Source organism: Hibiscus syriacus, unplaced genomic scaffold (assembly GCF_006381635.1).
Source record: "Hibiscus syriacus cultivar Baekdansim isolate YM2019G1 unplaced genomic scaffold, ASM638163v2 tig00110319_pilon, whole genome shotgun sequence".
Taxonomy (NCBI): Eukaryota; Viridiplantae; Streptophyta; class Magnoliopsida; order Malvales; family Malvaceae; genus Hibiscus; species Hibiscus syriacus.
This window is the reverse complement of record NW_024062678.1, coordinates 2843424-2869038: the sequence shown is the minus strand read 5'-3', so window position 1 is coordinate 2869038 and position 25615 is coordinate 2843424. Positions and strand designations below refer to the sequence as shown.

The 25615-nt window shown below is 35.8% G+C and overlaps 1 protein-coding gene across 1 annotated transcript; it reads left to right on the top strand.

Moving 5' to 3' along the window:
- The first annotated feature begins 5392 nt into the window (after positions 1 to 5392).
- Positions 5393 to 25615, top strand: LOC120117374 (ubiquitin carboxyl-terminal hydrolase MINDY-1-like). Its single transcript, XM_039137656.1, has 12 exons — positions 5393 to 5781; positions 6405 to 6523; positions 6609 to 6715; positions 6804 to 6891; positions 8009 to 9077; positions 9372 to 9426; positions 9541 to 9622; positions 23325 to 23405; positions 24171 to 24275; positions 24372 to 24421; positions 24585 to 24702; positions 25428 to 25615. The coding sequence occupies exons 1-12, from the start codon at positions 5532 to 5534 to the stop codon at positions 25512 to 25514; spliced, it is 2211 nt and encodes a 736-aa protein (XP_038993587.1). The 5' UTR covers positions 5393 to 5531; the 3' UTR covers positions 25515 to 25615.

Sequence of the window (25615 nt, the reverse complement as noted above, 5' to 3'; positions counted from 1 at the left end):
TAGGTCATCGCTTACACAAACAATATAATAGTTCATGACACATCTATTGGACAGTTAGTAAGGTAAACATATTTTCACAATAGAAGGTTCAAAGGGGGACGTCTACGTCTCCTATATAAATATTGAACATAGAATCTATCACCACATCGAGTCAATGTTTTTGAACTAATACTTTCATTCATGTGAGAGATTGTTGGAAAAATAATTGATTAATTGAATGAAATTAATGCTAATTATAATGAGTCATAATTAATGTCACTTGGAGAATATAATTATTAATAATAAGTCATGTCACTTGAAGAATAGATTTATTTTTTGATTTAAAGTTGCATATATTCAATTATACCTATTAGATTTTCGACAATTCTCTTCATCAATGGTTTTAACCTTTCAATTCATTTCATCTTCTCCATAAATAGGTTAGTTGAGACATTTCTTATACACAATTTAAAACTTTGAAATAGAAAAACACTAAAACTTCTTCTAAATTAATTCTCTTCGGTAGTAAAGAAAGTTAAGACTGTGTTCGACTGATCACTACTGTTGTGCTTACTATTGTGATCGTTTGTTGTTATATACTGAGAGACCGACGTTCAACGTTACTCAAAGTACCGAAGAGATGACGAATCTATCTTAAGGAAATTGTTCATACATGTCTCAATAGAATTTACTTCTATTTATTTGACTTAGTCATTCGATTCCATGTCTACATGTATATGAATAAATAATTTTCGTTCCTCTATTTTAATTTTGTATTTATTTTGTTTTGTTCAATTATAATAATAATAATTTACTATTATTATTTTATTTTTCGGATTAAAATTTATCTAACTAGTAGGGGTGTTACGCTTGGAGTGGCCTAGCAATCATTATCCCATATCCACTCGTTGTTGTCCTCAAAGTATGTATGCCTCATTCCCTTATCGGATGCAAGAACATCGTGGGGTATTTACAGAGGCGGAATTAGGCAGATCAATTTTTTAATTAATACCGAAAAAAGTATATTTTTAGGAAATAAAAAAATATTTTGACCTCTTTAATAAAATTATAATATCGTCCTTGAGTATGTAGGTCTAGTTCAGCCTTTCCCTCGTTCGACTTTAATATTGAGAGCCCCTCCTTGCTTCATTGATTTGATTCCTGAATGGTCTACGATATTCAAGGTGTTGAGCCATTGTGGGTTAGCTTGGCCCGAAGCTCTGTAGCTACACACTGGGTCACCGTGATTAACTAAGCAATGGGTTTTGAACTGAATGCCTCAAATAGGTCAAAAACTTAACCCAATTATGGCTCTATTGTTAACCATTTCCCTTTCATTGGTTTCTAAGCTATGTTTCCTCAACTTGAAGTGCATTGTTATATAAAAATAATTAAAAAATTAAAATTCTATTAACCGAAATTAATGCAAAGTCTACACAACTGCATATCAATAATATGATTTTCTAGTCACAACTACTTGGTTAAGTGAGATGAGCACTAGATTCCTTAAATAATGTTAACGGTTTGAATCATGATGTTTGTGAATGGAACAAAATGGCCTGAGAGGATCGCCCCATGATAAACCTTTGCAAAATTCGATTTGAATTAGTCAATCAATAGATTATATATCAATGATTAATTCAAAAAAATGATTTTCTTTTCTAATCTAACTATTCTTTTTTCAAATTCAATTTAATTTTTTTTAATTTTATTTAATCTTAAACATTGGATGAAACTTTAAGTTTAAACAAATATGTTGACCTAGCCACCAATCTAATTTGAATCGCCAACTTTTTTTCAATGACCAAATTTATAAAATTTGAATTGGATTTACAGCACCTATAAAATTTTGCATTGTAGTCTTCTTTAAACCTTAATTATTTTCGTATAAAAGAAAAAATCATATAAAATTTTATTTTCAAGTAATAATCAATATATATATATAATTTATTTATTTTTGTATTTATGTTTTAGTCACTTAATTATTATTTTCTTTTTTAAAAATCATACATAACGTTACGTTTGTTTTTATCACTTATTGTTAAGTTTGATCATTAACTTAATTGAACTAGTGACATGACATTGGTATAATAATAACTTTAGTTCCCAAAACTTAATATTTAAAAATCTTATTAAATTGGTTCTCATTTTAATTTGAAATAACTTATTAATAATTTAAGGGTAAAGTATAGTAATGGTCACTGGACATTTTTGAAGCTTTCATTTAGGTCCCTCAACTTTTAAAACTTACAATACAGTCCCCTAACATTTATTCCGTTTGCAATATGGTCCCCCAACTTAAACCACTGTTAGAAAATTAGGGTAAATTATATAATCGGTCATTAAACTTTTAGACACTTGAATTTAGTTCTCCCAACTTTTAAAACTTGTAAAACAGTCCTTAATTTCATTATAAACCCCAATTTCCAAAGTAATTCAATTTCCTTCTAAACCATTGATTCTACTAAATCATAAATGATCACTGTATGAGCAAATTCAGGTGAATCATAAATGATCGCACTGTAAAGCACTGAAGGGTTAGGTACTCAAATCTGATAAAAAAATAGCATGCAAGAACATAGTGGTACTTAAATCATAATGCTCCAAATGAGTGTTCCGAATTTCATATAGTCAAAAGTTGAAGAAATGAGCAGAGTTTATGGGAAGTTGAAATACCGAATAGAGTGCTTCCATTTTGCTATTCGGGATGTTTAATCAATGCATATTGTTATTCAAAATTGATATAAATAGTTAAACAAACCTCAAATTTATATTGAAATAAATATTGTCAAATAGTAAATTCATGTTCAAAATTTCAAAACACCTTAATTTCATTCTAAACCCTAAATTCCAAAATAATTCAATTACATTCTAAACCTTAAATTGAAGTATTTTAGAATTTGGGGTTTAAAATTTAATTGAATTATTTTGGAATTAGGGTTTAGAATGAAATTGAATTACTTTGGAAATTGGGGTTTAGAATGAAATTGAGGATATTTTACAAGTTTTAAAAGTTGGGAGACCTAAATTCAAGTGCCCAAAAAGTTCAATGACCGTTACCCTAATTTTCTAACAGTGGTTTAAGTTGAGGGACCATATTGCAAACGGAAAAAATGTTAGGGGACTGTATTGCAAGTTTTAAAAGTTGGGAGACCTAAATGCAAGCTTCAGAAATGTTCAGTGACCATTACTATACTTTACCCATAATTTAATGGTTTACTTTAAAAAATGTCAAAGTTCAGGAACTTATTACGTGGATTTCTCTTTTTATTTTAATTTCATCTCTGTCGATCATCCCTACATTCTTCATAGCTCACACCTCCATTCATCCTTCTTTCATTGTATGACCTCTTCTCCACTTTTTGTTCACCCTAAATTTCATAATCACCCCCTTATGATATCACAACAACATCGTTATTCATTCAACGATTCTCTCGAACTCTCATCACAATTTTGCTCACTGCCACCATCGTAACATCTCCACCCATCCACCATCATCATTGCTCTTTTACAAACAACGTACCCTTCAGACACCACCTTCCGTCATTCACATTGATTTTCTCTATCTTTATCCCAATGTTGTTACGGTCGCTTGATGTCCACTAGCCTCAACTTCCAGTCCTACGTCAAAAAACCTAATTTTTAAGATTGACTCAATAACTCACGAAACATGCGACTGATTTTGATGATTGTAAGCCTGAATGACACTGTAAGGGGTCAACGAGGGTTGTGCAATCAATGTGTAAAGGCAAACTGAACAAACATGCAACAACGACGATCAAGATTTAGGAAATGGATTTTAGGATTTTAGGTTGGACCAAATTGAAGTATTTTGATAGAATGTCTAAGTTTTAGGAATAAAATTGTTAATATATCATACCATATCACTAGTTTTATTAAACTAATGGTTAAACGTAACAACAAGCAAAGACGAAGCACTAATGATTGTAAGGGTAGTTGAGCGTTTATTGTTAAATGGTTGAGAGTACTTATAACATATACTACTTTATAATCACCTTTAGCTTAATCAAAAAGCAAAGACGAAGTTACCTTGGAATATTGCCCCTCCTAATTTTGATGGTTTAATTAATTTTAGGTTATTGATATTTTTGAAATCATTACAATTAAGTATTTACCCTTCCCAAATTTATTGGTTTAATTATATTTTAGGATCCTTTCAGTTTTAAAAATCAAATTTTAACTTTAATTTTTATAGTTTAATTACTCTTTAAGACCTTTCAATTTTAAAATTAGTGAAATTAAATCATAACTCTTTTAAATTTTATGGTTTGTTCAATTTTAAAGACATTGCATTGTAGTTGCTCAAATAATAAGGGGTTCCGCGTTAATAACCCAATCAATTCTTAGAAAATATATTATATTACCTTCATTGATAATAGCTAAAAACATTGCCCGTATGTTATTATTTCAATTTCCTGAGTGGTCCGAGGATTTAAAGGATTGGAATCACGAAATGCATGTTAAATGCACTTATAATGGTGTTCCATTATCCGAAACTGAATTTCCAAAAAAAATGGTTAACAAACGGTATTAAAATAAAGATCTTATTTTCTTTTTGCCTAAACCTTGGCATAGAGTTAAACTACAATCCTCTCATAAATATCCAATGAAAAAAAAGAAAGGTCAAAAGAATGATTTTTTGCTTTTTAACAGTTTGGGGAATGGAAACTGAACTACCTTTCGATCATGCTCGAAAACGACGTTCGTTTTTTGAGCCTATTTTTAAGAACTAAAAAAAATAAAAAAATTGAAAACGAAATGTTTTATAGCTTTAACAATTTTAAAAGAAAAAACAAAATTGTTTCGAAAAGTCTCAAAAGAAACAAAAAAAGGGTTCGCTCAAAGTATTCTATTTCTAAAGGGAATAATAAAAGAACTTTCAAAAATAAATTCAATTCCATTTTTTGGGTTGAGAGAAATATATGAATTGAGCGAAATTAAAAAGAATTCGCTAATCAATAATAAGATGATTCGCAAATTATCCCTTCAAATTCAATCTATAGAGCGAACAAATTATTCAATAATAGAAAAAAAATAAAGGATCTAACTAGGAGAACAAACACAATCAAAAATCAAATAGAAAAAATTAAAATTATAAAAGACAAGAAAAACAAATTTTTATTTCAAAGTTAAATAATTTGTTTCATCGTACTTCAATTGTAATTATATCACTGACAGTAAGTGATTAAAATAAAAATATAACATAAAATTAAATAATTGAATGATTAAAACGGGAAGAAAAATAAAACTTTTTTTAGGTAGATGAAATACGATGTTGGTAATAAATACATGAGATGGATAGAAAATAAAATAAAATAAACTTCGGTTTTGCCGTCAAAATTAAAAGATCCTTGTAATGGTTTCACTTTCCGTTAAATCACCTTTCTTTCTTGTGATTTTTCTCTACATAGGTAATTAAGTTTATAAAAAACTCTCGAAAAGTAGAGGCGATAATACCACTTTTTTTTCTTTCTTTCTTAGTAGTAATATTTTCCCCTGATCCAATTGTTTCCAAGCAAAAGAAGAAAGAAATGGCCGCTGCCGTTCCTCCTCCTCCTGTTTCCGCCGATGTTGCTTCTTCTCCTCTTTCGCCTCTGCCTTTGGCTTCTACGGGATGTGAATCGAAGGAAGAAGCAGTGAACGAAGGACTGAATCAGGAGCAACAACAGCAAGACGGAATGAAAGAGTGTATGCACAAGACTAAGCCAATCCAGTTCTTAGGCCGTACTACGCCTATTATTCTCCAGAACGACAATGGACCTTGCCCGCTCCTGGCCATCTGTAAATCCTCTTTCTTTATATGTCTAGGGTTTTAGATTTTGATTATCTTCTTATTCTGTTTTCTCGCTACATCGTTGCTTAGAATATTCGGATTTAAATTTATATAGACTTTTTTTTTAAACTTTAATCTTTGGTTTAGTTTTTAGGTTTGTAATTTTAGTAAAAATAAGTTGGAGAATTTCGATTTGCTTATTGATTATTTTCCGGAGCGATCAATAATGGATCAATTGTAGTGTTCTGATTTTGTTTAGGACTCATTTTTTAAAATTATTTATTGTTCCTCCTGTTGGTGGTGAAAGACCTCTGACCGTGAATTTAACAAATAAAAAGGATAAGATTTTGGAAATGAAACTTTCTGTCAGTAAATTGAATTAGAAATATGATCAAATTTCTAATTGCACGATGTTATTAAATTTTTAGGCATTATTTTTTAACTATTTATTGTTCCTCCTGTTGCTGGTGAAAGACTTCTGACCGTGAATTAACGAATAAAAAGTAGAAGATTTTGGAAATGAAATAACATGATCAAATTTCTAATTTCACGATCGTGTCAAATTTTTATGCAAATTTGAATTAGAGGTGATTAAGTTTTGAAAATGAACACTTATTGGGGGATTTGACAGGTAATATTCTCCTTTTAAGGAACAATTTGAGCCTGAGTCCGGATATAGCAGAAGTTTCACAGGAGAAATTACTTTCTCTGGTGGCTGAGCGCCTGATTGATTCTAACAGTAATGTCAATGTAATTTCTTTCTTTTATTATACCTGGCTCATTTTCTTGTTGTTAGAATAGTAGGATGATGCTTATAAAACCTTTTGGCATATAGAATAAAGATGCAGGATATGTCGAAAACCAACAGCAGAATATTGCAGATGCTATTGATTTACTTCCACGCCTTGCTACAGGGATTGATGTAAATATTAAATTTAGAAGGTTAGGATTTCCTCCCCCCTCTCTTTTGTTTCCTCCTATAAATTCTCTCTTTCTGCAGTTCTTATTGAATTATGTGTACAACTTGCAGAATGGATGACTTTGAGTTCACTCGAGAGTGTGCCATATATGATCTTCTTGATATTCCCCTCTATCATGGTTGGATAGTTGATCCCCAGGTATGCTTCCACATATATTCTCAGACTAATAAGAATATTTCATTTCCTTCCCCCCCACCCAAAAAAATAAAATAAAAATTGCATGTTTAAATGTTGCCATTGCTTTTATTGTTGTGTCTACATATTGTGTCATATTAATTATCCTGCCAAGCTCTTCGTATTACCCATGGAAGCTTGTTATGTGCCTAGTCCATAAATAAGTTTGTCAGTATCTTGCCCCAATTAATATTGACAACAAACTAAAATCTTTTCTTTCTAATAGATTATATAGCTTTTGGGTGTAGGAGCTAGTATTTTTCCCTTTGTAATAACAGCCCTAAAGCTTTAATGGTTTGAGATCTAGCGGATGTAAATATGATTTTGAGGAAATCTTCAGTCTGGACAAAGGAGCATTTGCCTCCTAGAATAGATACACAGTTCTTTTCTTTCAAGTTGATTCCTTGATGGAGTCTGAGGTCTTTGTAGAATTTTGGTTGAAGAAGATGATGTAATAGGCTCTTGTGGGGGTGTAGGACCTTTGGTGGGTAAAGGAATCGTTGAATCTGCTGCAAGCTGTCAAAAAACTGAAATTTCAAAAAAAATTGAAATTCATCTGAAATCTCCCCCTGAATTTCAGACTTAGAGAGCTTAATTTGCCTAATTTCAAAACTGAAAAGGGCTTAATATATATTTAAACCAAAAATGGGGGCCAAGGCTTAATTTTAATAATTTAGAAATTATCAGGGACTTAAGTATTTAAATCTGAAACGGGGTAGGCTTAATTTACCTAGTTCCAACTTCCAAAGTTAATGTGGGGGGGGGGATGGTTGCACCCACCCCAAAGGTATGTCTGCATGTAAGTTTTATGACTGCAAATCATGATAGTATGTTCGTTTCTTATCAGATTGGATTGCTTGCTTTTTATCATTATTATTTTTGTTCCTTTTGTATTTTACATTATCATTTGTTATAACCGTTAATATTACTACTGTTCTGTTATTTCTGAGATTTCCATCCTGTTGTCTTGTTTACAGGGCTTGGACCTGTACATCTTGGTTTTAGTTTAATTGCACATCTGTAGTACAAATTTAATTGTCCAGTATTTGATGGTTTATTATTGTCATGGTACACGTGCCAGGACTATGAAACTGCCAGTGCCATCGGGTCAAAATCCTACAATACTATTATGGGGGAGCTCGTCACATTGGAAACACGAAAAATGGAGGTTTCATGTAAAAACAATTCTGAAGATTGTGTGGATTTTGCAGCCGCAACAACTGCCACCCTAGGAGTTCCCTCTCCCAGCCTAGCAAAAACCAGATCATTTGATGATTCTCCTCGTTCTGTTTCTGATCAGAAAAGCATAGGAAAAGGGGATATTGAGGAGGAAGAAGAGCTAATGAGAGCCTTGAAATTATCAGAAACTGAATTGCCAACCTCAAGTGGTGATCCTGGCAGTTTTGATATAAGATCATCTTCAAACAACCCGGTTTCTATAGATTCTGTAGAGGAACAAGAGGGAGACAAAGGTGTTGAACATCAGAACTTGCAGCAGCATGAACCATCCTTATCAGATAATTGCACTTCCTTGAGCAACAATAGTGGTGATCAGACGTGTTTTGAGACCCTTTCAAAGGAAGAGTTCCTAAATACTAATGGGGTTATTCAGGATCAATCATTTTATGTTAAATCTGGGGATATTACCCTTTCTAATGATGTGATCAAGAAGAATAATGTTAAGACAATGGTTGTTAAGGGGAGTAGCGCTGATGAATTGCTCCAGATTGAAGATGCTCTTCCTTTTTTTCCTGCAAAAAGTGCTTCTGCAGATGGAAACAATACTGAAATTTCAGAATGGGGTGGAAAGATTGAGATCCAATCCAAATCTACAACTGATGCTCTTGACATTCCAAATAATGTTAATGGTTGTGACACAACAGAAGAGTTGTCTGTATCTTTGCAGAATGCTGGTTCAGATTCATCGAGTGACAGAATACATCATGCAGATGTGCCTGAAACGTTTACTTCTAGTCTTGATGGAAGTGAACCTATATATGAAGGTGAAGAATGCATACTAGATTCAGTAACAACATATCAAGAACGGGAGCCTGTATATGAAGGTGAGGTATTTCTTGCAAAACAAGCTGACAAAACAGCTGTAGAGGACTCCAATATGAGGTCTAAAGATGAAATCACTCCACGGCAAGGTTAGTTGTCGCACCTTATCAAACCTGTAAATATATATCCTTACAGGGTGTGATTATGTTTCTTTCATCGGATTTAGCTTCATTGTTTGTTGTGTTTGCTATTTAACTTTACTGGTTGCTTGTTGCTTCCTCAAGAATTGTTACAAGGAAAACTAATGTATTCGCCTATCCAATTCAGTTTTTATTTTTTTAATTCTTAAAATTTCTTTTTTATACAAATGGACTTTTTTGTTTAACTATTTTCACGCATTTAATTCAAGATAACCTAGTACTAACTTTTTTCATGCTATACAGGGGAACTGATTAGAAATTTCTTGAAGAACAATGCTAGTCAATTGACCTTTAATGGGTATGTTGAAGAACTTTTTATCAGCTTTAAGATCTAATATTATATTCGAGTATCATTATATCTTCATGGCACGAGAAAGCTTGTTGTTCAGCAGACTGTTAACATATTTTGCAGGCTTTTTTGCTTACAAGACGGGCTTAAGGAACGTGAACTCTGTGTTTTCTTTCGAAATAATCATTTCAGCACCATGTTTAAGGTTGGGAACTGGAACCATTTTTTGTGTGAATTATTGCTGATAGCTGTCTATTTTTTTATAGGAATAGGAGGTCTCATTAAAAACCTCCCTCTTAGTGGACCTTATCCGTAAGGTAAGGCCCAACTAGCGGAAGGAGGAAAAGAGTACCTCAATTTATTAATGAAAGCCAAGTTACATAAGACTTAAAAACACTTTTACATACAACATAAGACCTCACACACTCCTCTAGCTTCTAGGCTCAGAAACAGATACCAACTGAAACAGACAAAAAAAAATCACCCGATCCCCTCTTTTGCTAGTTTGTCAGCCTCACAATTACAAGACCTTGGAATCCACCTGACAATAAAATTTCTAAAAGAAACAATAGATACAATTTCCTTAACAAAATTTGAAAGGGAAAGAGGAACCAAAGCTTGATCTTTGATCCAATCCACGACCAGCTTGCAATCACATTCAATAATGAGTCTGCCCTTGAACAACCATTCTGAAGAAACAAAGATTCAATGCCTCTTTTATCAGCTTTCAATTCTGCTAAATAGGGATGAGAAGACCAACATTTTCTGAAAAAGAGATAAGTATAACCCGATTCCAATCCCTGAGAAGACTCCCTATTCCATCAACTCTCCCAACTATACTAAAAGCCCCATCCACATTCAATTTAAAAAAATCTACTGGAGGAGGAATCCACCAGCACCCAGGTTTGAGTAGTTCCTTAGAAGCAGAGATACTATCTGCCAAGGAAGGATCACCAATTAAAGAATCCACCTTAATATAGAAAAGAGGATATTTTGCTAGAAACCATCTTGCTAGCCTTAAGCGAACTGTGAAAAACAGTGAAAACTTGTCTAGTTTACCATTATCAAAGATAATTTCATTTTTGATTCTCCAAATTGACCATAGCACTACACCCGAAATAAACTTCCAAATAACCGAAGAAGGCCTCAAATCAGACCAAGAACTAAGTAAGGAAGAAGGGTCAACTGGAAAAGCTGGACTTATACCCCAGTAACAAATTAATTTATTCCACAGCTCCCACGAAACTTGACAGAACAAAAAAAGATGCTGGATTGATTCATCACACAGGTTGCACAAAGGGCAGTTAGTATTCTCCCCAATAGTAACCCCCTTTTCATCAATTCCATCCTAACAACAACTTTTTGATGAGATAGCTGCCAAAGGAAAGTCTCCACTCTGGAGGGACTAATCCCAGCCATACACAGTTTCTCCACTGAAAAGTATCCTCATACACAGTCTCTAGAGATTTCCTGCACTCTTTGACAGAAAACAGCCCGTCCCCCAAGCCATCCCACAACAGGTAATCCTCCAAAGATTCAATCAATTTAATGTCTTTAAGGCTGTTCAATAACTCAACCAACTGCAACACTTCCCAATAACATAGATTCCTCCTCGTTTTAATATTCCATTCCCATCCATTCAAGTCAAAACTACCAAAATCAGCCACATTCCCACCTTTGTTAGTAGAAAGTGCAAAAATCCTAGGAAATTTTTTTAATGGACAATCCCCAAGCCAAGTATCCTTCCAAAAAGAGACAGATTTTCCATTCCCTATTTGTATTTTTGCATGAGATCTAAGGCACCCTCCAATGAAGTCATTCTTTGAGAAGTTATTGACAATTCCCCTCCAAATCCATGAGTCTTTATGAGATAGGGCCTTAGTGATATTCAAGGAATGACAACTCACATTATGTTTACTACAAAAGAATTTCTTCCATATCGAGTCTTTCTCATTTGCAAACTTCCATACCCACTTCCCCAACAACGCTCGATTGGTAAGATTCAAATCAACAACTCCTAAGCCTCCACCATTCAACGGCTTACAAATCTTTTTCCAACTAACCCAATGCATTCTCTTCTTCTCGCCCCCTCCACCCCAAAGAAAATTTGACATCAAGAATTTAACTGTTGAGAAACAGTAGATGGCATCTTGAAAATAGATAGGTAAAAAATGGGTAAAGATGAAAGTACCGACTTTATAAGCACCAATCTGCCAGCCACGGATAAAGATGAAGCTTTCCACCCCGCCAATTTTCTACTAAAATTCTCTATGACCAGCTCCCACAACTTCTCTGAATTCTTTTTTGCACCCAAAACGAGGCCTAAATAAACTGTCGGGAAAGAGCCAATAGAACAACCAATATCCCTCGCCCATTCTTCAAGTAAGTCATTCTCCATATTAATACCATGAAGTTTACTTTTGGCTAAATTGAGATGGAGCCCCGTCATTAGGCTAAAGATCCTCAAAACTCTTCTAACATTCTTGATCTGAGTAATAGAGGCTCGACAAAATATAATTAAATCATCCGCAAACTGTAGATGTGATAAATTAAAGGAATTTTGATCATTGCCGAACGAAAACCCTTGAAACAGACCCAAATCCACTGCTTTTGTAAGCATCTTGTGAAGCAATTCCCCAACAACATTGAACAGAATAGGAGAGAGGCTACATCCTTGCTTTAATCCTTTATCAATAAGAAATTCTTCTGCAGGGGACCCATTGACTAGGACCGATATAGAAGCTGTGGAAATATTTTGTGTGATCCAAGAACACCACCTGTCACCAAAACCCATCTCTTTCAATAATCCCTTTAAAGACAACCCCTTTAAGCCCTTGTTTCCTCCAACTATCAATTCCTTCATTGGCCACACAAGCACATTCCAACAATTGTCTCCTCGAAATAAATGCAAACTGATTAGGACTGATAATATCTTTGACACAAGAAATAAGTCTCTTTGAAAGCACTTTTGATAGAATTTTATATTTTTTTTGATAAGATTTGAAGGTCTCTTTAAAAACCTCCTTCTTGATTAATGGAGCTTGTAAAGAAGCTTCTTAATTATCGGAAGGAGGAAAAGAGTGCCTTATAATTTCATTGAAGAAAATAAGAATTACAACCTTGGAAAGAAAAATCCAAGTAGAACCCTTACAACAATTCTTGAGCCTTAAAACCGAACTATAGAAGTCAACAACATAATAATCAACCTATACCAGCCTTTGCTAGAGCATCGACATCCATATTAGCTGTCCTTGCAATCCATCTAACAACCCCCCCGACAGTTTTAAGACACTCAACAATATCTCTAACAATGAAACCATAAACAGCTGGACATGAGACAACCTTATTGATCCAGTCTACTGCAACTCTGCTATCACTCTCTATGATCAACCTATCTTTAACCCTCCCTAGGACAGAGGTAAAGAAAGAAATACCCCTTTGGATAGCTTTAAGTTCCTTCAATGTTGGAGGTCCAGAACCATCCGGTTCCTGAAAAGAACCAAGGATTGCACCAGAATGATCCCTCCATAAGACCACCCAGACCTGATTTTTCCCAATCACAACTAATTGCTGCATCCACATTCAACTTGATGAAACCCGTAGGGGGAGGTAACCAAGGGGTTATGGAAGACTTCAAGAAATTGTAGGACGAGTAAGAATCCCCTATAGAAGGATCAGAAATTAAGGAGTCCTTAGGAATAGAAACATCCTTATTCTTTGCTAAATACCAAGAGGCCAGCCTAACTCTTGTTAAGAAGAATAATTCAGTCTGATCGAGCTTCCCCCTTCAAAAACTATGTAATTCCTGAATTTCCAGATTGTCCAAATAACAGCCCCAGGAATGAAAGTGCAAATTACCGAATTAGATTTCAACTCATCCTAAGCTAGAAGAAAATTTTTTGCTTCTGCAGAAAACACAGAACTAAAATCTCCAAAAATTTAGAAATTTATTCCACAAAGACCACGCAACCGAACAGGAGAAGAATAGATGCGAAGAAGATTCTTCAACCATTTTACAAAGAGGGCATAAGCCATCCTCAATACCTTGAACTCCTCTTTTAACCAATTCGGATTTAACTGCAATTTTTTGAAGCACAATTTGCCAAACTAATGTTTCAACTCTAGGGGGAACCAATCCTCTCCAAACAATCTTGTTCCAGAAATGAGACTCTTCTGAAATTGAAGCACAACTCTTAACACAAGAACCGACTGTATAAACCCCATCCCCACTGCCTTTCCAGATCAATCCATCGCTAGAATCAATAGATAGAGAGAAAGAAGAAATGATGCTCACCAAATTGCACCATTGTTCAAGCTCCCAATCGTTTAAATTTCTTCGAACTTTAACATCCCAAATCCAACCCGAAGAAAGAAATTCCCCAAACTCACAAAGTTTACCGAATTTATTAGTTGACAGTGAAAACAGTCTAGGAAATAGAATCTGAAACGGAAAATCAGCAGCCCAGCTATCTTGCCAAAATCGAACATGCTTACCATTTCCGACATAAAACTTGCACAAACTACGGAACTTACAACCAAATGAGTCTTGTTTGAAATGGTTATTAACCACTGATCTCCACAACCAGGAGGATTGAGAAGGAATCTTGCTGTCAAACAATAATCTAGAAGAGTCAATGTTGTATTTGCTACAAATAAAATTCCTCCAAACAGAATTTCTCTCATTTGCAAACCTCCAAGACCATTTCCCTAGCAATGCTCTGTTCATAGAAATCAGATTCCGAACTCCCAAGCCTCCCTCAGTCTTTGATTTGCAGACATCATCCCATTTAACCCAGTGTATCTTCTTAATACCATTGCCCCCTCCCCATAAAAAATTAGACATAATAGAATTGAGAGTCTTGAGGATAGAAGCTGGAATCTTGAACATAGACAAAAAATACTTGGGTAGTGAGGACAGAACGGATTTGATCAAAACCAGTCTCCCTGCTAAAGAAAGAGTAGCAGCCTTCCAACCTGCTAATTTAGAGTGAAAATTCTGTACCACTGGTTCCCAGATAACAGAGGAATTCCTAGTAGCACCTAGAGGGAGGCCTAGATAATTAGATGGGAAGTTTCCCACCAAACAACCGATAGAATCTGCCCAAGTTTTAACCTCCTGTTGGGATATATTAATCCCGAAGAGTCTGCTTTTCTTAAGGTTTAGTTGCAGCCCTGACATAACCTCAAATACTCTAAGCACCCTCTTCACATTCATAATTTGAGTCTTCGAAGCTCCACAGAAAATAATTAAGTCATCCGCAAACTGTAAGTGTGAAAGATTAAAAGACCCCTCCTTCCTTGCCAACTGTCAAACCAGCAAATAAACCCTCCGAAATAGCTCTTCGGATTAAAAGATTCAATAATTCCCCCACTAGGTTAAAAAGTAAAGGCGAGAGTGAACATCCCTGTCTAAGGCCCTTGGCCATTGGAAACTCCTCGGATGGAACCCCATTAACTAACACTGAGATTGAAGCTGTAGAAACACATCTCCTAATCCAACTTATCCATGTGAAACCGAAACCCATTTTTTCCATCACCTTGAACAAAATAGGCCAGTCAACCGTATCGTATGCCTTTTTGAAATCAACTTTAAACACAACCCTTTAGCCCTTTCTTCCTCCAATAATCAATACCCTCGTTAGCAATGAGTGAGCAGTCCAAAATTTGTCGACCGGGAATAAAAGCGAATTGAGTCGGGCTTATAAGATCTCCTATACAACTTCTAAGCCTCCTTGAAAGACACTTGGATAATATCTTATACACTCCTCCTACTAGGCTTATAGGTCTATAATCATCAAGACTTCCAATGTTAGATTCCTTAGGAATAAGGGTAATAAAAGTATGGTTAATACCATGTTCCCATTATTTCCCCACAAAAAATCTGTGAAAAAACTGCATAATATTCCCCTTAAGAACAGACCAAAACCTTTTAAAAAAACCCAAGTTCAATCCGTCGGGCCCCGGAGCTTTATTGCTATCACAAGGCTTTAGAGTTTCCCAAGCCTCCTCCTCGGAAAATTCCTTCTCTAAAAGCATATTCAGTTCGAAAGAAATTCTGGGAAAAACCAAACCAATATCTTCAACTTCTAAAGGAGACCGATCATTATAAATTTTGAAAAAATGATCTTTGACCTTGGTCTTGATAACAGTTGGATCGTGAGTAGTATTCCCATCAACAATTAAAGCAATCAGAGCATTTCGTTTCCTCCTAATTGAAGCACAAGTATGAAAGAATCTTGTGTTTCGGTCCCCATCATTAAGCCACTTCTTCCTAGAATTTTGAAGCCAAATCTGCTCCTCAATTCTGTGAAGTCTCCATAACTCTGCTCTACAAACACTAAGCTCTTTAGCAATCCCCTGAACAGAGCTGTTATTCAGCTGCTGGGCGTCCTCCTCAAGCTTTGAATTTTCTTTTCTAAATTTGATATTGCTACTCCCGGAAATTGATTCTTCTTCCCTGACCATTTCTTGATGGCAGCTTTAGAGTTCTTCAAAATACTTAAGATCCCACCTTTTCTCCCAGTCTTCTTACAGTCTGTGATAGAATGTCTGACCATATCCTCAAAGCCGTCTTCCTCCATCAGATAATTAAAGAGTCTAAACGGTCTTTTCCCCCAATCAATACCTTCATCTTTCAATAAAATAGCATTGTGATCTGAAATGGATTTAGGAATAAGAGACTGAGAAATCTCAGGAAAAGTAGCTAAAAATTGACCATCCACCAAGAATCTGTCCAATCTAACAAAAGTTGGATCATCTTGGTTATTACACCAAGTGAACCTTCCCCCATTTAAAGGCAGATTAATTAAACCTAAAGACTGAATAAACTAAGAGAAAATCCTCATAGAGAACCTATTCTGTGCTTTACCCACCTTCTCATCTTCACACAAGTAAACATTAAAATCTCCTCCAACACAAACCGGCAGATTCTGTCCAGAAATGAACACACTGAGTTCTTCAAAAAAACTCTCTTTTTCTTCCTCCACTGAAGGCCCATAAACATTAATGAGGACACTTCTGAATTGATGCAACCTGAATTTCCCTACAACAGCAATGAATCTTCTGTTAATGCAGTGATTTTCCATCTCAAACACATTGTCATCCCAACAACATAATAATCCCCCTGAAGAACCAATAGCTGGAGATTCAATAACACTCTGAAAAATATTTAGTCCATTCCTTCTCAGAAAAGACCTTTGAACCTTCTCTACTTTAGTTTCTTGTAACAAAAGAAAAGAAGGATATGAGCTAGAGACCAATCTCTGGACTGCTTTATGTTTTTCTCTTTTCCCCAAGCCCCTAACATTCCATGAAATTATTGCTAATTTGTCTTTCATTAAAATTTCTTGAAAACCTGACTTCCCCACTATGGCAACTCAACTGGCCAAATTCAAGCCCTGTTCTAATTTAATTATTTTGTCCAAAAAGCTTCCTTCCCCTGAGTAAAAGAGACCCCCAAAATCTGACTCACTTGCCATGTGGCTACTGCTTCATCTAAAAGCTCTGAGAATTCTGTAGAAGAGGCTGTAAAAATATTAACATGTTCTAGAGCTTCTCTTACCAATGATCTTCTTGCCCTTCTTTTGCAAAATCCTGATTTGGAATTAATCAAATGACTGTCCGTAACACAACCCTCTGGCTCTCCATCGAGACTACTAATCCCAGCTTTCTCTACTAAATTTGTCTCCTCTCTGCCTGGAGAATTAAGCTCTGCTGCTGTAGAAATCTTTTGTATTGGCGTGCAGACCTGATCACAAACTTTCTTTTGAACTGGAACAACCTCTGTAACATTAATTTCCTTATGAATCTCCCCATGCCAATGTTTTCTCTCCCTCCTATAAACTTTGCTGTAACTGGCCATTCTCCTTCTCTGTAGAGGCTCACTTTTTGTGGATAGCGAGCTTCTATGCACCACCATCGCTTTATTTCTTAACTGGCTCTTCAAACAATTCGAGTTAGGAACTATCAGCGAAAAATTAGGATCAGGAACCTCAATATCTACACTGGCAGACGAAGCTGAAATGCAACTGGTCCCTTTATTCTTGTTTTTAACACTGCTAGCCTCTATAATTCCCCTGTTTTTAACCAGTTTACCAAACTTGTTAATTGTATATCCTGGCCCAGAAGGAAAAAACTTTGAAGCCTCCGATCCAGTCAGCTCATTGTCAACAGATAGGGCCTCCGACCCATTAGCCGAAATATTTGAATTTCTGATGCCCAAACCTGCAAACTCACCTACTATGGTATTCCCACCATTCTGAACACCTGACAACCCTCTTTTAATGCCTTTCCCATGTTTAGAAAGTCTTGGAAAGTGCATTTCCCCATCAGACTGTGCTGTGCCGAAAGAAACACCATCATCATTCCACAAGTCAACCTTCTGTCTGAACATCTCTGCTGATTTGACTGAACTTTCCTCATATTCTGACTTCTCCCTGACTCTACCTTCCTCAGACCCCAACTCGCCATACTGTTTCCCATCTGCACCGATCATCGGAAAAAATTTGAAAAAAGGATTTGCATCTTCCCAGCCCGCTCCAACTTTGATCTTAATCCGATACGATCTGTCATAGGATCCAAAATTAGTGAATTCTGGAACATCGAAAGGACTTGCAACTCGCAAAAGAATCCTCACAGACGAGAGATCCTCCCTGTTCTTAGTGGACTCATGGATTTCTACCATACTTCCCCATCTCCCAGCAGCTCGTTCCAAGAAGGATTCATCCCAACATAACAGAGGAACCCCACTTAACTCAAGCTGACAATAAGCCATTGGAACACCTTCATTCAGTAAAGGTGCTAATCTATCAAAACAAAAGTTTATTACATCTCTCTTCTTTGTCCATGCCTCCATCATCTCTTCGAGAGATTTGAAAATGATAACACAGGAATTACGGACATAACCCCAACCAACAATCTGAACTTCGTAACCATTAGTAATGAAGAACTCCTTAACTGACTTAATATCTAAGGAGAGCTTAAAAATCCCTGTTAAAGATCTTTTGACCCAGTTCCGATTCTCAGAGGGAATATGCATTTCCATAACATTCTTCAATGCTTTCTCCCTTTGATTCCCAACAGAATGTGTCTCCCTATACCCCAAGTATTGTTCCTCATATCCTCAGTCAGTAAAGCCTCTTTGTACGATCTGTCATCCCTAACACTCCTACTGGAAAAATCAGCCTCTTTCAACTTTGAAGGACATGCTGTAAACGAAACTGGACCCAGCTGAACTGGACTATTCTTGGCCACATTCCTTGGACGAACTTCATTGTATTTTGCAACACCAACTGAAATCCTTCTCCCATCTATCAGTGAATCATTTAACATATCAATTGCTCTCCTCAAACCAGATTCCCTCTCAAACTGAACAAAAGCGAAAGTGGAAAATCTATATTTTGGGTTTTTAGTTTCTTTCGGGATGAAAACTCTCTCCACAGTTCCCTGAGACGAAAAAATATCTCTAAACTCACGCCGAGAAACTCTCCTACTTAGATTATCGACAAAAGCCTTCCAGACCTCGCCTGAACCTATTTTCCCTTTCAACTTTTCTCTCTCTCTCTCTACTTTTCTCTCCCATCTTTACCTATAAAACAATTTTTCTTCTGTACTAATTATCATACCATTCTATATAGAATTTTATATAGGCTGCCCACAAGACTAATGGGTCTATAGTCTTCTATACTCTCCGGATTACCTTTCTTTGGGATCAAGGTAATAAAAGCGTGGTTAACCCCGTGTACCCACTCCTTTCCTTCAAAGAAATCTGAAAAAAACTCCATAATCTGCTCCTTCAAATGATTCCAGTATTTCTTATAAAAACCCATGGTAAAACCATCAGGACCGGGAGCTTTAGCACTATTTGAAGAAGAAATTGCATTCCACACTTCTTGCTCTGTAAATTCCTCCTCGAGATTAGCCCTTTGAACTACTGAAATTTTCATAAAATCAAAATCTAGACCCTCAACCACAAAAGTTTCTTTTGTGTTGTATGCAGTCCTGAAAAACTCAAACACTGTTTTTTATCTTATCTGGATCCGAAATTACCACCCCTTCAATTTTCAAAGAATGAATGGTATTGACACTATTTCTTTTCATAGCAGTAAGATGAAAAAACCTCGTATTTTTGTCTCCGTTTTTATCCATCTATTTCTTGAATTCTGCCACCAAATGCTTTCCTCGATCCTTAACAATCTCCACAGCTCATTTTTGAATTCAATCAACTGATCCCATTACCCCTTATACAATATTCCACCTTGTGACTTTAAATCCAATTCGTTTATTTTCACTTCAAGCAGCGAAATAGAGTCTGCCAGCCCTAAATGACTGCTGCAAGGCCAATTTCTGATCTTCTTCGTCGCATTTTGTAACAACCTAAAAATCCCCTCTATTCCTCTTCTTCTTCTCATCAACCACACATCCTTTAACCAAATTATCAAACCCTTTCTCCTCTAACAGAAAATTAAAAAGCCTAAAGGGTTTGGGCCCTCAATTGTGACTAACATCCTCCAACAAAACCAGATTATGATCTGAAATTGATTTTGGTAAAAGGCATTGTGAAATCCTAGGAAAGCTGTTCAAAAATCTGCCACAAATTAGAAATCGATCTAGTCTAATCCATGTTGACAACTCTCTGTTACTGCACCAGGTGAAAGTTCCTCCTGACATAGGCAATCCATAAGGTTAGCTTGTTGTATAAATGATCTAAGAGTTTCAATAGCATGCCAATTTTGTGATCTCCCTTACTTTTCTTTCGGAACAAGATACAATTGAAATCACCCCCAATACAAACTGGCAAATTCGTCAAATTAACATAACTCAGCAGCTCCCCAAAGAATTCCTCCTTTTCAGCTTCAATAACAGGTCCATAGATATTAATGAAGACAAACTCCTTTTGGCCATTCAAAAAATTCTCCACTAATGCGATAAACCTACTATGAACATGTGGTTAGTGACATTGAAAACGTTTTCATTCCACATACTAATCAATCCACCCTTAGACCCCTGTGCAGGAGAAACCACCACTCCCTTCAGCAAATTTCCTCCTTATGATCGACGCATGACACTGATCAAGTTTAGGTTCTTGAATAAAAATCATAATAGGTTTTAACTTCTTAACTTGCCTTGCCACTACTAAAGATTTTTCCCTCCTCCCTAAACCTCTAATGTTCCAAGTAAGGATACTAAATTTCTGCATATACTGACTTTAAAACCAAACACCAAAAATATTCCCTGCGAACCCACATATCACCCTTCCCTTCCTACCTCCAAACCATTTTCAGGACTCACAATTTTATCAATAAAAGCCTTCTTCCCTTCCTTGAAAGAGATACCTAACATCTGACACACTTCCCATGTGGCCATTGCTTCCTCTACCAGCTTCGAAAAATGAGATGAAAAAGCAGTAGAAATATTAACCATTTCCAAAGCTTCACTGATTAGAGCTCTTCTCTTCCTTCTTTTATTAAATCGTGACCCTGAAGCAGTGTAAGAAGCTGCTGCCAGACTTTCTAAACGATTACTGCCAATTAATGGGACGTTCGGTGTCTTCTGAACATCTGTTGAACAATTGATATCCTCTTCCTGTCCATTTCCCCTATATTCTGAAAAACTCTGCTGAAAATATCTGCTTTCAGTTGCCTTCTGTCCTTGATTCAGATTAACCTCTGAACAAAATAATTCTGTTTCGTTATTTGCACCTAACCAAATTCGTCTATTTCTTGACCTTCTATAGACTCTAGCATATCGACCCCTTTCTCTCCTACCACCGGGTGCACTTCTAATTGACAGGCTAGCATAATTTGAATGTCCCATTCTCCAACTTTTAGAGCCCTTCATAAATCCTACATTATTATCCTCCTGCATGAAACTTCCTTCTGCTATCTTACCATGAGCAGAAATTTCCTCACCCTGGCCTTCCTCATTATCCTCTTCTAGAATATTGCAACTATCATCCTCCATTAATTCATAAAGAGACTGGAACTTGTTATGTTTATCCAGTCCATCCCACTTAATTTTAACAGCAGGCCCAGAAGGAATTAGTTTAGAGATTGGTGAAGATGATTCCCCATCAGATTGGGCTGGATATAACTAATCCACTTCCTTTCGCAGCCCAAGCCCTGCATAATCTCTATAGGACTTAGACTCAAATTCAAATTCAAAATTGTCTGACAGCACATTAATGATAGGTTTCGTGTGGGACTTATGTTTCAGAGATTGTTCCCCGCCACCTTCTAACCTCCCTCTTTCTTGACCATGTTGTAACCACGTGTCCACCTTTGACCCTACTTCCTCTACTGACTTCTCCCACTTGTCTTCTTCCTTCTCTGAGTTAACTCTCATCCTCCTTCGAAAAATCATCACTACTCCCATCATCAAAATACTTCTGCAGCTCATCTCCGATTCCAGCTTGGAAACTGTTACACTTCGGTCCCGTATTGATTATGACTTTAAAAGATCTTCCATATGACCCTACATAAGTATATTCGGGTATATCAAAAGGACTTGCTACCCTTAACAATAACCTCGCTGATGAAAGATCATCTCTATTCTTTGTCTCCTCCATGATACTCACAAGCTCTCCCCACATTCCTGCAAGTTTCTCCAGAAAAGGTGCAGACCAACTAAGAAATGGTAGCCCCACCAACTCTACCAAACAGTACGCCAATGGAACTCCTTCATTTAACAATGGAGATAACCACTTAAACCAAAGGAACAACTTCTCTCTAATGTTCGACCAAGCCTTTAAGAAATCTTCATTAGAACTGAATATAACGATACAAGCATTCTTAACATAACCCCATCTTACTATTTTGACCTCATAACCCTCCTTCGCCAGGGCCTTTTTCACCATATCAGATTGAAGGAGATATTTCAAAACCCCTGTTAAAGAATTCTTCACCAGCTTGAATCTTCAGAAGGAATGTGCATTTCCCATACATTCCTTATCCCATTAGCTTTCAAATTGTCCTCCCTTAATTCCCGCTCTATCATGCTCCGCTCTTTCCTCCACATTCACCACCTCCTTATACGTTCTGTCGTCCCTCGGGCTGCTCGGCTCTCCCATTACCACCTGCTGCCTACCTTCCTCCCCTCGCACATGCTTATTTCCTTCCACCTGGAACTTTTTGTCATCAGTTGCTCTTCTCCTTTCCTTCTTATACTTTGCAACCCCCACTGAGACTCTCTTCCCATCAATCAACTTTCCATTGACGTTCTGAATCGTTCTTCTACAACCTTCCTCCATCGCATATTGCACAAAGGCAAACGTTGATGACTTATAGTTTGGTTTCACCATAAAACTTGGAATGTAGACCCTTAAAACACGACCATAAATATCGAAGATCTCTCTTAACTCTCTTCTAGTAACTCTCTTACTAAGATTGTCTACGAAAACAGTCCATTCCTTATCGGAAGATGAACGACCTGTCACAAACTCTCTATTTCTCTCTCTGCCTTTCTCACTCATGTTTTTTATAATTGTGTTGCTGATAGCTGTCTATGAATTGCTAAAGGGTAAAGTACACCAAAGGTCCCTGAATTATGATCAAATGATTAGTTTTGTTATTAAACATATCAAACTGTTTTGAAATGGTCATTAAATTTATTGATCTCTTACAAAATGATCACTACAATGTTATAATAGTAAAATTCGATAAATTTAATGATCATTTTGTAACAGTTTGATCAGTTCGTTAATATTAATGACCAGTTTGTAACTTTTGAAAGTTCAGTGACCAAAATGATCATTTGATCATAGTTTAGGGACCTCTGATGTACTTTACCCGTTGCTAATTATGCTTTTGTAACTTTTGTACAACTTTAGTAAATTAATAAATTGATTTTACAATCAGTTTTCTTCAATTGCTATATTTTAATTGTTTCTTAATTTGATGAAACTCATGCAGTATGACGGTGAACTTTATCTTTTAGCTACTGACCAAGGCTATTTAAATCAGCCCGATTTGGTGTGGGAGAAACTCAATGAGGTAAAATCATTTCCTTGAGATCATCTCAACCAAGAATCACTTCATTGAGTTTTGGGTGTCATCTATAATTGCTGTCAAACTTGGTAAAGTTGGAATATTTATATGGTTTTTTTCAAGTTACAAAGTATATTGCAGCCCTCAAGAAAGATACATAGTTAGTAGTGCAATGGCTACTGCATCTTGGCTGTCTTGATTTGTCATGTTTAACTGGAATGATTATATTGTATTTTTGTTTTAGCTTTGTGAAGAAATGGAAAGCACCAAATATAAGGAAACAAAAACCTAAGACTCCCGATGGTTTCATTATGGAAGTTCTAGCTATAACTGTGGTCTGTGGGTTTTCCTGTTTGTTGATTGTAGACTATAAAATGAGCAGAGGGCAGGAGTATTACTCCTGAATTTACATATTGTGTGAGCGACACTAAATCTTTCTCCAAGCCATGCTGTAAAAAAGTTTACAGTACACAACTATGCTTTTTTTTCATGGAAAGAAAATACAAAATTGCTTGAGATATAGATTTTTCTTGTCTGATCCATATTACATAACATTAGTGCCTTTTAAAAGCTCTTCATTTGATGATGCATTTTCGCCAATTCTTTTATTGCCTTTTCCCTATTCAACTTTCTAATAAGATAAAAATGTTTTGAAAGTTTTGCAAAGATATTAAAATTTTAAATTTGAACCTCCCAACTGTTGTGAACCTGTTTTGTTTCTGTTCTTGGTTCTTTTAAGTCTGGTGTCCAAAACATAACCCATGCTTTCAGGTAAATGGAGATACACTGTTTATGACTGGCAACTTTAAGGAATTCAAGGTGGATAGTCATACGAATGGTTCTTGGGATGAACAAAATGCTATGGCTAGTACAGCTGTATGTATTTCCCTTTGGCAAGAGTATTTTGAATGTCGATTTCAAATTTTTGAACAGCTTAAATGAAACTTAAGTAAAGATTTACCTTTTCTGCAGGACTACATTGCCAGCATTGATGGTGCAGCACAAGCTGGGTTGGATATAACGTAATTCCACAACTTTCGGTTGATAGTATTTCTGAAATGTTGTACTCTATATTTGCTTATTTAGAAAATCGGTCAAGTTAAAATATTTCATGAATTGATTAAAATTTTCTATAAACATCATCAATGGTTCTTGATTATTGATTCTATGTTGATGTCATCACAGCTCAGATTTACAGCTCGCAATAGCATTACAGCAACAAGAGTTTGAACAACCACCACAGCGTCAGAATGTGCAGCAACCTCCTGTTGTTGGTGCTTCAAGATTAGTAACAGGTCCCCAGGTATTTTATTCCCTCCTTAATAGATACTTTAAGCGTCAATCTTATTTGTATAAGAATAGTAGGAAACTGTTCAGATGGATGAGTTACGCCTTATGGTAAGTATACCTGAAACAGTAGAATAATGTTTGAGACTAAATCAGGCTTTCCATTAGTACCCTAAATACCTGGTGCGACTTGTATACTATCCCATTGAATATTGATTATATAAAACAGTAGCATGAAAGATTGTAGAGTAGATGGCATGACTTTAATAGGCTTGTTAGTACTTATAGGATGAGCAGAGTAGCATTAAAAACTATAATTAATGAATCCTTTGCTATTATTTTTAGGGTAAATTACGTATCTAGTCATCCGACTATTTGTGTGGTTCCATTTTGGTCACTCAAACTATTTTTTTTCAAAATCATATCTAACGTTACATTTTAGTTTCATTTTGGTCATCTGCTGTTAAAGAATTAACGGAACTGCTAACGTGACATTAAAAAAAAACAATGGTGATGTGGAATTACCTTATTGTTCGCAGTTAAATTTTTTATGATGGGTGACTAAAATGAAACCAAAACGTAATATTAGGTATAATTCTGAAAAAAATAATTAGATGACTAAATACGTAATTTACCCTTATTTTTATGCACTCACCTACATCTGACATGGCGGCTTTAATTCATAAGATCAACTTGGTTTATGGAACACTAAATTCTGAATAAAGAAGTGGGGAATTGCAGGTGCCGAGAAGCAGTGGAGGAAGGAACCCGTCATCTTCAATGCCAAAGCAAGATGCAAAATCAAAGGAGAAGTGTATTGTGATGTGAGGTTCGTTTTTTAAAGCATTTAGGAAGTCAATGAACTGTAAATGATTTGTCTTTTGGTCCAATTGCTATTCAACGCTATAATAAATCCCTTGATTAACCAA